The sequence below is a fragment of the Geospiza fortis genome, unplaced genomic scaffold (assembly GCF_000277835.1).
Source record: "Geospiza fortis unplaced genomic scaffold, GeoFor_1.0 scaffold85, whole genome shotgun sequence".
In the NCBI taxonomy this organism is placed as follows: Eukaryota; Metazoa; Chordata; class Aves; order Passeriformes; family Thraupidae; genus Geospiza; species Geospiza fortis.
Window position 1 is genome coordinate 3,546,857 of NW_005054358.1, and position 12,317 is coordinate 3,559,173.

The 12,317-nt window shown below is 49.3% G+C and overlaps 1 protein-coding gene across 2 annotated transcripts in view; it reads left to right on the forward strand.

Moving 5' to 3' along the window:
- Positions 1 to 12,317, forward strand: part of PAPPA (pappalysin 1) — a 178,281-nt gene that overhangs the window by 146,359 nt on the left and 19,605 nt on the right. For both annotated transcript variants that reach the window (XM_031059238.1, XM_005423806.2), the window contains exons 17-19: positions 100 to 271; positions 3,650 to 3,797; positions 6,359 to 6,468. In XM_031059238.1, coding sequence (XP_030915098.1) covers positions 100 to 271; positions 3,650 to 3,797; positions 6,359 to 6,468 — 430 coding nt within the window. The remainder of the gene's footprint in view (positions 1 to 99; positions 272 to 3,649; positions 3,798 to 6,358; positions 6,469 to 12,317) is intronic.

The following is a 12,317-nucleotide window of genomic DNA, read 5'->3' on the forward strand; positions in this document are numbered from 1 at the left end:
ACACCCATCTCCTGCAACCTGCTAGCAGAACTCGGAGGCTTTAGAGGCTCCCAGCTGAGTCAGCCACTCACTAAATGTTGCTTTTTTCTGCACAAAAAGGCGAGCCTTTAAGATCCAGTGCACACAAGATGGCACGTGGCTGCCAGGCGCCTGCGTGCCTGTCACCTGTGACCCTCCACCTTCCAAGTTCCACGGGCTCTACCAGTGCTCCAACGGCTTCCAGTTCAACAGCGAGTGCCGAATCAAGTGCGAGGATGATGACAGCCAGTCGGTGAGTCTGCCTTACCCAAACCACCTCAGCCCACACAAGTCTGGCTTTTTCACATCTTCCCTGTCTTGGAGAGGCCCAGGGATATTTAGCTCCTCCAAAACCAGGGAAATGCAGAAGGGAAAATCATATTTAAAGTTGAGGGAGAGCCTGAAAATATTATTTTTGTGACAGTAGTAACAGTATTAACTATTACCTGTAGAGGATTAGAAGTGGCTGACTTACTGTTTCTAGACAGTAAATGGCAGAAAAATCTGCAACAGTGGCTTTATCTGGCTAGAAAATCAGGAACAACAAATCAAAGTAAGTAGAATGTGAGTTATCTACACTTATCCCATGTATTAATTCTGTTTTACCTCGCTTTTCTCTCCAGTTCTTACCATTTTATGTCTGTGCGTCATGTGATAATTTAGCACCATAGGGTTTACAACTATTCTGGTGAATTCTCTCTAAACTTCCATGTTTTTCTGGCTGTGAAGGTGTCATTTGGCATCAGAGGTCAGATCCCCATCTGGCACAAATCAGCATGTTGCCTTTGGCTTCCTGGGAGCTGTGTTCCCTGATATGAGAAGGTCTGGCCTCTACAATCTTATTTGAAATGCCTAGTTTTCCTCACCAGAGGTAATTATAGTTTGTGAGATAAGTAACTTCTCCCAGAAGCGCTGCTGCTGCTCCCTCTGCTTGGGACAAGAAAGTGGGGATGTGGAAGCTGCAGCAACTGCAGGCACTGCCTGGAGCAGAGTGTGCTTTGACAAGGGCTGTTTTATATCATCAGAATTCAGATCATCAGATCATCAGATCAGAACCTGAGAACCTTTAAAAAGGTACCAACCCTGCTCTAGGAGCAGCTATGTGAAAGATACCTCTGGTACCTGCTCCACATGTTAGAAGCCCCTGTTCCCTGTCCTCTGGCCTGCCTTCTACATGGTGGCAGCAGACAGAGCCCCAGCGTTTCACATCAGGGCACCTGGGAAAGTTTTCCTTGTTTAAGACTTGGAGTGAGGTTTTGAGCAGTGTGAAATGAGAAGTTGCAGGCATGGGCGCAGAGGGGATGGGAGCTCTGGGACACAGCAGCTGTGGCTTTGTGCATCCACCACTTGCTCAGAGGGGTAGCATGGCCCGTGCTGTGCTCCAGCACTGCCAGTGTGGGGAAACTGGGACATCCAGGGCAATGGCAGCTGGTGGAATGGGCTTGTGTTTGCTTTTAAACGAGGTGAACATGAAGGGGAGCAAGCAGTGGAGTCAGGGTTACAGCAGTAATGAGGTAAGCTCTGGAAAGGGAGAGATACAACTCTGTCTATTCACTGGGAGGGAGCGGAGTGACTGCTCAGCTGCGAAAGCACCTTGGGCAAAGGAGCAGATAAAATCTTGAGAAAGGTATTTACAGTGAAAAGTATTTTCAGATATCTCAGAAAATAGGCTACAGAAGAAGAGCAAGAGCTCCTGGCACGAGCCAGAACCACTTGAGAGGTGTTAATTATTTAAGGATTAAACCCCACTAAGTCTCTCTCAGCTATATAAGGTGATAATACACGTTGCATCCAAGCAAGAAACCCAGCAGGGGTTTTCACAAGAGATTTTGCAGGTCAGGGAATGATGGACAGGATGTTACTATAGCAATGGATATCCTGGGATCTCTGAGTATGTTGCTGAAACTATACAAGAGTACCCTCAAGCACAGCCAGCTCCAGGAACATAAATCAGGTTTCGTGGCTCATCTTTGAGAATCACATTTGAACCCTGGCATGGAAATTGCATGGGAAGTGCACCACACTTGCTAAAACAGCAAATTGTGCTCAATTATAGTTTAGCAATTTATTCCTGACATTGTCACCATGCTGGAAAACAATTACTTGGCTGCGCATACAGCATCTCTTAATCACCAGGAATGTAATGGTCATTTAAGAAGGTACCTCCCCTGGCACCAGAGCAAGGGTCTTCCATTTCTGCATATTGTACACAAATCTTATCAACAGTCAGATCTAAATTAATCAATCTCTGCCAAACTGGCCCTTAGGTGAGAATCACCAATCAGGATCTCACCCTGAGTCCATCTGCTCCATTATTCCTTTCATATGATTTCCTTATTACTTCTGGCAATGGCCAGATGTCTAGAGAAGGGGAAGCAGGTCCCACACCGTAGTCTGCTGCTAATACCACTTTGCATCTCACTAAACACTGTGTTCATTAACAAAGCAAAAAAAAGGGAAGCATTAGGATATTGAGGAGAAGACAACCACTGAAGGCTGAGCCTTCTTCCATGCCAATACCAGGGGCTTGTGCAGGTCCCTGTGCAACAATGGGTGTGAGTTGTGGGGCAGAGCTCCTCCAAAAAGTTCAGCAGTCCTGCAGGGATCCCAGCATGGACAGCACATTAAAGAATCTCCAAAGATATCTAGCACAGTGTCCAAGAGCAGGGTGGGTGGATTGCAGTCAATGTGTCTGGCATAAAAACTGAGTGAGGAGAAGCAGAGATCCTGCATGATTCTCCCACCCAGTAAGGCCCCCACAGGAGTTTTGGAGTCCAACCACACTAGACATCATCCTGTTGAATGTCCCACATTGCCCCGTGGCAGTTGGGCTCGCAGATCCCACAGAACAGCTCATTTGCACAGAAATCCCCACCGCCGCGTGGATAGATCTGACAAAAGATTGCCTGTGCACTCCTTTGTTTTCTTTAAAGGGCATGATATTTCCCCTCGGACTTTGGTATTCATTCTTCAGTATCATACGAAGAATCTCTTCTATAAGAGAAATGTCATATTCTATTCCTTGCCCATTCCCTCACCAGAGGATTTTTTCGTCCTTCCCACCTGCCTCTGTGCGTGTCTGTCTCAGCCCCTTCGCCTGCTGTCACTCAAGGCAGCCAAGCTCTAAAGAGCACGTTCTGCCCTGCTAAGCTCATGTCCCACTCTCTCTTCCTCCTTCAGATGGCCATTGGGGATTCTTTCTTTTTCAACAGAGATGATGTAACTGGTTAGAAAATGCAAAGAGGAAAAAGACTGTCTGCATTCGACACCAACCTCTCTGTAACAAGGAGGAAGGCAAACGGGGTGAAGGCTCCTTTATTGCAGCAGGAGTGGGGCAGTTCTAAGGTGCAGACCTTGCAAGGGGTTTGTAAAGACCTTGAATTGCACAGAAGAGAAGAGATGTGTGTGTTTCTCTGTGTGTGTGTGTGTGTGTCAGCACTGTAGGCTTCCTTTTCTTTATTTTTTGGAAGAAAACTCCTTCTTGTCCCTCCTAGGTCTGGCAGCCCCAACCAGGGGCATTTCCAGCTCCATTTCCATTCTCCCAGCTTAGCTCTGCTCACTCCTCACCTCTCCGCCTCTCCTTTGCTATTTTTTTGTGTCAGTCCTCATTATCTCCTTCCCTCATGCCCAGGGCCGTGGGAGCAACGTGATCCACTGCCGGAAGGATGGCACCTGGAGCGGGTCCTTCCACCTGTGCAGGGAGATGCAGGGACAGTGTGCTCTGCCCACCCAGCTCAACAGCCACCTGAAGCTGCAGTGCGCCGGCGGCTACGGCATAGGTGGGTGACACCCACACCTGCCCCGAGGTGGGAGCAGGCAGCAGGAGACCAGGGAGAGGATGGGGATGGCAGGGAGGGAGGAAGGAGTCCTTCAAGTAACCTGTTTGTCCGAGTGAGAGCCTGCTACGGGAGGCTTTTCAGGGAAATGCTTTTAGGAAACATGAAGCTCTGAGAGGCCAGGCATCATGTAACATACTCTGACTGCAGGCTCCTTGCAGGCCTTCCAGTTTCATGGTGTGCCTTCTTGGCCAGTGGGTTTTCAGGGGCAGCAGCATGCCAGACTGTGCCAGAGAGGGATTGTTCCTGGTTTTGCTCTTACACTTTGTAATGCCCCACTCCTCCAGCCACATGCACAAACCTGTGCTCCAGAAGCTGAAAGGCAGGGAGTTGACAGAAGAATGCAGCTCTAGGATAATTCAGGTCTCCCCAGAAACATTATGAGACCAGTTTAGCATTCCCTTTGGTATGACAGTTGTTTAGGAGCTGTTTTCAAGGGTCTGTTTTCCTCCTTCTTTCTGGGGTACCTGTTCCCTGTGTGAGGGGTGATGACCCCTGTGCTCAGCTTGGCTTTGTGTCACCCAGGCACAGGGAGGGACAGACACTCTGAGCTGTACGCACTATATTGTACTTTCAGCCCCCATTTTGGGGGTCTCCCTGCTGTAAGGGCTGCAACAGGAGCTGCACTGCCTGCAGCCCACACAGGTTTGCGAGGCCCCTTCCTGCAGCCCCCCTCCCAGCCCCTGCCATCCCCCTCCTGCCTCCGCCTGTCCCTTTGAACTTGGAGAAATTTCCTCCTTGCGCGGCTCCCTCATTATATCGCAGCCATGCGCAGGACTACGAGCCTCCTTGTGTTCCCTCCCCGGGGAGGAGAACACGACCTGGATGAGATCACCGCTCTGTAATGATGCCAATTACAGATCATATATCAAAACAATTCCGACCCGCTCCTCTCCACCAGCGTGGTGGAGCCCAGGAGAGCGAGCGGCTGCGGCGACTCTTAATGTGGAGAGGCGTTTTACCCTTGAGACGAGGTTACCTCCAGGGCCAGACGGGTTTTTGCAAGGAGAGAAACCCCAGTTCCTGGTTTTGGAGGGCAGCATCTCAGTGCTGGGTGCCTGCCAGCTCTGGCTCCTGTCACAGTGACTGTCAGCAGGTGCCAATCCCAGGGACTGGTGGGCCTGACCCCAGGATGGGACCACACAGCATCATGGAGGTGAGGGATGCATGGGGCAGACCCCCCACAGGAGTGTGGCTCTCTCTGGAGAGGGATTTGGCGCTCAGAGAGGGCACAGTGGCCACTGGCTCTCATTCTCAGCAGATGGAGACATACCACACACTTTGTAGGCTCACCCAGCACCAACTTTTGGGATCAGATGTTGGGGTTTTCCTCTCTTCTTTGCATTTTTGAAAGCCTGATCAATGTCCTTTTGAAAAAGCATCCACCTCGCTCATGGAGAGGAGCCAGTCATTCACTCGGGGGGTGGTGTCAATACGCCTCATCCAGTAGGTCCTTGGAGACACTTCCAGGTGTCCTGGGAAGGCAAAACAAACCTCAAGCACTCCCCATCTTTCCAGCCTAGGTCTGGCTGCTCCCACTAACTCCTCCAAGTGGAGAATGTGAGAAGGCAGAAGCAGGTGGGAAAAATAATAGCAACCAGTCATGGTCACTATGAATCCCACACACCTTCAGTAATTCCTCAGACACCTAATCTGCCCTTCCAGGCTGAGGCGTGTGTTGAGCCAAAGGTTCAGCTCTCCAAACCAGTGCAGAGATTAATTCCTCCCCCAGCACTGATTGGAGTGCAGAAATCCTAATGACATGTTTGCAGCAGCTGTGCCATTCAAGAGTGATTTTCCAGGGGGGAAATGGTAATGGTCCAACACACAAGGGCTTATGGTTGTGTCACCACAGGGCTCTGGGATATTGCTGCAGAGTATCACAGCATGTTTTAATAAAGAAAGGACAGGATTCCCACTGGGCATGACAGTTAATCAGAGAAAAAGCGGGTTTATGTGTGAACAAAGCCATCATTACCTTTCTGCGTACTTCTTATTGACTGTGGGACTTGGGTGATAGCTGGTCTCCAATATCATTAGGTTTGGTCACCCTTTGGAAGATTATTATTGGATGTTTGTAAATCTGATCCATCAAACAATAGGTTTCTGCCATGTCACAGGTGAGATGAGTTCAATAGCCTCTCCCTAATCAGCCCCACTGCTTGAAAGAGCAGTTGAAATGGAAAAACCTTCACATTGTCTTGATGATCTGAAAGCGCAAAACCTGACCCCCTTCTTGGAGTTAATAGCCAGAGAAACACTTAGATTTGCAGCCTGTTCAAAAGGGCCCTGGAAAACCTGCCACCCCCACGCTCTCCTGCTCAGTACAGGGTTGTACTCAGCACTTCACGTGTGGCTGGGAGATATGTGATAGTTATGGTTGACTGCTAATTGCAATTTAGGAAAAACGAGCCGTAATCCTGTCCTTCAGCTGGAAGGATGCTGGAAGGGTCAGAAGCTGCCTGCTTTATCCTTTAGCTGTATCCCCTTTGTGTTTTGAGCAGGCACGGAGTGTACCACCTCCTGTCTGGATCACAGTCACGAGCCCATCCTCCTGCGCGTGAACGAGACCGTGCAAGACATCCAGCACTGGATGAACCCTCAGAGAGTGAAGGTCAGTGCCTGGCGACTGCACGAACCACATCCTTTGTTGCATGTTTGTGAGCAGTGAGTGATCAGAGTTACCTGTGGAAAATGGGGAATTTGGACCTTTAGGAAAGAATTACTGACTTTTCTTGTGTCTGTTCCTGTAACATAGTGGCTTTCTCTGCAAGTGGCTTTCTCTCCAAGTTGCTTTCTCTCTGTGTTTACCAAGTGAAAGTCAGTTCAAGGTAGAGGCCTTACATCAGTGGGGTTGGATCTGGAAATCCAACAGGAAGATGTGATGGACAGCCAGAGAAAGGGCACTGGCCAGGCTTTATTTTCTTCCTCCTGTTCCATATTTTGCATTCTTTGGGTGGCCGGGCTGGATTTTTCTGTGCCGCTTCTGGATGACAAAAGCAGCTGATACAGAGGGTTTTTCATTTCCCGACCCCGCGGAGCTGGCTGAGTGCTCCCCCCGCCCCTCCACCCGCATGCGAGAGCTGCCTGCTCAGCACAGCCCCTTCCAGAGGTCACCACTTCTCCCTCCTGCCTGCTGCAAACGCAGAGCCAGCATTAGCTGCTCACAGTCCTGAGTGTCCTCCAGCACACAGCAGTGGCAGCATGCCCTGATGGGGACGTGCACACCACATGCACACACACACACACAAACAGCTGCTGGGTGTCATGCCCACACTTGGGTGTCAGTGGGAGGCACACTCACCTAGCTCTTCCTGGAAACCCTCAAGTTCCTGCAAACAAACCAGGTGTTTGTGGCTTTATGGCATTTCTGCAGGTGTGGAAGTCTAACTGGACATGCTTGAGCATGTGGTGGAAGACGGTGGCACATCAGGTGTCACTAGGGTGCAAGTTACTGATGGTGCTTGAGCAAGCACCTCTGGCTTTTACATACTTGATCCTAGCTTTGCAGGAGTCTGTTTTACACACCTGAACTCCATTAAGAAGGAGAACAAGCAGCCAACACAGCCCCAGCATGTCTTGAGCAGCTTTGACAGTCTATTTGCTTCTCTACATGCCTAAATGTACGCCTAGGGTTTGGGATTTTTGAAATCTGGCCTTGGCTGTGGGTAGCAAGTGGCTCCAGAACTCTCCACCACTTTGAACTTCACTGTTTCATGCAGAGGAAGAGAATAAATCTGGGAAAGGAGCGGGAAACCTAAGTCCAGAGAATATGACAAGCTCATAATGTCCTTCCCACCTTCCCATTCGCTCCAGACGCTGATGTTCTGCAACTGCCTTAAGCCAAGGCTTTGCCGGATTTCTGGCATGAAACATAAAGAAAACCCCTATCTCTGTATGAGGGACAATTTCTCACTGGCCCTTTCCTGAGTGCCAGACTTTAAAGTGGTTTGTAATTCATGGGGAAATAAAGTGACAGCTTCCCTCCTGTTCTCTCTGCACTCCTTCACTTATTGATGCGGGTACGTGGAGGGAGCTGTAACGAGTTTTATACCTGCAGGTCTCTGGAGGGCTCATTAGGCAGCAGGGAAAACATGGAGTAGTAAAGGGGGAGACAAGGGGAGTGAGGGATGGAGGAGAAATCATGGTTTCCAAGAGCACAGCAGTAAATAAGCCCTTTTTTTCCCCCCTGATGGTGAAGATCTTGCAAGAGCTTTAGGTCCTGAGCAGATACAAGTTCCACAAATGCTTTGTGACCAGAGAGTGAGATTTGGGATGGAGAACTCATGTTAGGAGGGAAGACATGCTGGAAGGGATTTAAAAAATCCTTAATTAAAAAATTGGTAGCTGTAAAACATCCATTTTATCCAACTCTGCAGATAATGGGATGTCACCCACAGGGAGTGACACCTCTTGGGGCACCTCCAGGAGAAATGCTGCCTCTGGTGGGAGTGGGGACATCCTGGAGAGATGGGGCTGGCATGCCTTGGGGGAAGGTCCCCATGGCAATGTGTTATATATCATTAATAAGCCGTGTCTCTGTTTATGGCCAGTGACAGCTCTGCTGTTGTGCCATATGAGCACAGGGAGCAGCTGGTTGCATTTACACGGCGAGTCTTTGTGCACCTCAGAGCACTTGAATGACGCAAAGGAAACACTTTTTGTTGCTTTAATTTCAGGCACAAGTAAAGTACAAATGAGGGCAGGATGGGAAGAAGATAAAGGCAGGACTGATCTGTGGTGCTTACCTTTGAGGGGATGGGGACAGAGAAAACACAGGGAGAGCTGACAAGGAAAAATAAATAATTTGTCTGCAGCAGCTCAAGCAACATCTGTTATGGAAGCAAAATGGAAAGAAGGAACTATCCCTTCTCTGAGGGTTGTTTAGAGCAGAGCTGTGGAAATCACTTGATTTTTCGGTTCACTCAAAGTTCTCCTGAATTGAAAAAAAAAAAATCCCTAATCAAAGGGACCCTTTTGTTATTGTGATTTTTGGTGAACCAAAAAATTGGAAGAAAAAACATGTTGGTTTGAACATAACGTAGCATTTAATTTCCAAGAAGATTTTGTAAACTTTTTGTTTAGTGAAAACGAAAGAAAAAAAACCAAAAACACAGCAAAGACTTAGAAATTAAATGTCCTCTCAAACAATAAACAACAACAGATATTTAATTTCACAAAATGTCTAAATATTGTTGTATTTTTCAGAATTCATTTGGGTTGAGTTGCTTTATTGGGTCTGAAACAGTTTGCTGAAATCAGTATAAGCTGGCAGTGTCTTCCAAATCAGTATTTTCAGCAAGGAAAAAAAACCAAAAAAAAAATCACCTGAAATGTTCTGTGCCTCTGTTCTGCTGTGGGATGTGTTCAGAGCAGCCAGTGCTGTCCCCACAATTTTCCCTTCACTGCATGTGGCACATGGAGCTGCTGAAGACACCGATGGATAGAGCTGCCAAGACTGAGTGTGCAGGCAGTGGGGAGAAAAAAAGGGAAATATCTCCAAAAGACAGCTTGACAGCTCTTTCCCATTGACTGCAGAGAAAGAGAGCAGACACCTCATTTCTTAGGTTGTCTGAACTTGGGTTCTTGCCTTAGTGCTGAGTAGGGACAGGCTAAATAGTGTGCAGGCATGTGCATGCCTGGGAGAGCCTTCAAAGGGTCTGCATGTCCCAGCTCCGCTGGGCTGAGCGTGGCCATGGCCCCTCTTCCCATGCAGACTGCAAGCCCTGGGATTAAAAATGTCCAGAACTGGTTAGTGGGAATGCTCCTTAAATACTCCCATAATCACGAAAGCTTTGCACTTTTCTTCCTTCCTTCCCCTCTCAGTGTTTTTTTGTTTGGTTTTGTTTGTTTGTTTGTGAGTGGGGGCTTTTTGGGTTTGGGTTTTTTGGGGTTTTTGGTTGGTTGGTTGGTAGCTTTTTGTTTGTTTGTTTGTTGGGTGTTGTTGTTGTTGTTGTTGTTGTTGTTGTTGTTGTTGTTGTTGTTTTGGAGAGTTTCAGGCTCATTTCGTGGCAAGGGAAACTGAGTCACGGAATAGTGACGTGACCTACTGTGGTGCACAGCTCCACTCCTGGGAAGGCAGGAGATCCCATTCCATCTGTAGCTATAGGAGGAGAGTCCCCTTTCCTGGCAGCAGTGGCTGATCCCCTCACTCATAAAGCCCACAGTTAATTGTCCTGTTCCTTTAGCGCCTGAGGAGCGAGTTAGCTGAGAGCAGGGGATGCCAGTCCCTGGGCTCCAGCCTGGGGGGACACTTGACCCATCTGAGGTGGAGGAAAGCTCTCCACCAGCCTCTCTAGGGGAAACCTGATCCCCTTGCAGCCCACAAAGGGTTGACATCATTGTGTTAGTGCCACCAAGGGAGGGAAGCCGGCACCGGAGGCACTGGGTCTTCCTTCACAAGGAGAAAATGACAGCTTGATTTGCTCCCTTGGCTCTTTGTCACCTACTGTGGGAGCACAGCCCGGCTCCCTCTCCCTCCACAGCAGATGGAGTCCCAGGCACTCACTGGAGATGTGGCGGGGTGATGTTCCTGGGCTGGGGACAGGACCCCAGTCACCCCACCTGGCTGCACAGCTGTGCTGCAGGAGCTGGAGCACGAGGGGAGCCAATGTCACCCGGGGGGCAGCAGATGTCACCATGGGGGCCTGGAGCACAGGGCAGCACGAGGAAGGGACAGGGCTCCCAGGGGCAGTGGCCAGATGGGTTTTATTCTCCAGACACCACCTGGCATGTGGTGGATGTGGTGCTTCCATGCACCATGCCATCCTTTGTTGGCATTCTGAGTCTACCTGTCTGTGCACACTAACTCCATCAGATCGTCCTCATGTACCACCTTCACCCATCCTTGCTTGCTTTCTATGCTTTCTATACATTTGCTCATTTCAGGTGCCCCATGCAGCACCCTGTGGCACCTGTATGCCTGTTTGAATTGCAGGAGGCAGAAACAATGCCCAGCAATCCAAATAATTCCCAATTTCTTGGTTTTCTAACCCAGTCTCTCTCTCTACTGACATCCTCTCTCCCAGTGCACGGCACACAACACAGCAGCAGCCTGAGGCTACAGACAGGCCGGGTGGTAGGAACTGAGGACTTGGAAAATGAGAAAAAGGAGTCAGGACTATGGCCTGGGGTCCTTCCTTCTGCTTCCAGCTCCAGGAATGTTAGCAGGATTGCATTCAGCTCTAGTTGTCTCTGCTAGCAAGGGATGATCCAAGGAGAGGACAAAGTAACTGGTATGAAGGTGTTGGCAGGTGCCACTCCAGAGGAATGGGAATGTCCAACTGACCCAGTGATTCACCTGGCTCCTGGCTTTCCTGTGCTGTGGAGAGCATGGGGCTCATTCCCGTTCCCTGAGGATGCTCAGCCCAAGGCTGTGTTTGGGATTGAAGATGACCTTGAGTGAGCACTCAGAGAGAACTGTCTCAGAAACTTCACCTCCCATCCATTCCTTCAAGGGAGGTGCTGGTGTTTTAATACTTGAGGGGTCAGGAAAACAGTCAGTGCATCCTCTGTGAGGGATCACTCTCATGTGGAAAGCTCCTCTCTGAAGAGCCTGGTTCAGGGCTATTTGGTTTCTTTTGTTCACTCTGCATGCTCACACACTCACAGAGTGTGAGGTTTTGTAAATATTGATGCTTCTTACCAGGGGAATGTGAGGTGCTCTTTGGAAGTGCACTTCTTCCACTTATTGTCTGCTGGCCTTGGATACAGGAGACAGACCCCTGAATTTTTTCCACTTTGTTTTAATTCTTGGGTTCAAATGCTCTTGAACTGCTTCCTTTGCTCTCCCTGCTCCCTCTCTGTTGACTGGCCTTGTTTATTTTCAAACCTAGAAAAGTTTCCTTTCTTTCCCCTCTGAAGTGCAACAAACAGAAGGGGGTGGAGGGGAGAGAAAAGCCCTCACCATTTGTGGCAGGCAGCAGCCTGGAAATCTCCAGCTGTCTGTCACGAGAGTGCCGGGGGAATGTGTGACACCGCAGGGCCCCCGCACCTTGCAGCCTCCCTCCTTCCCTCCTTCCCAGGGGATAAACAACATCCTCCCCTCCCCTGACACTTCTCTGCTCACACAGACAGGCCCTGTTGAGAGGCAGGTGGGGCAAGCTGGGCTTGACTAATAGTGGAAAATCCAAGAGCATCGGAAAGATAAACAGCCCGAGTCAGATAGTATAAAAGTCCTTTTTTCTAGCGCACGCCATGTAAGCCTCCAATGACAGAAACTGTAAAAACAAGCTGAGGTTCCCCCTGCAGATGGAATAAATTAGCCCTCAGATGAGCAGGGGAAGGGATGGCTTGTGCATTTTGGGTCTTCCCAAATGTTAATCCCTTCCTTCCCCAGGCCTCCATCCAACCCCAACCCCACGCTTTAGGTGAGGCCCTGTGTGTTCACCTTGCTCAACTGGACACTGTAGGGCTTCATCCATGGGCAGCAACCCCAAAGAACATTTTTCCTGATGTCCTGCT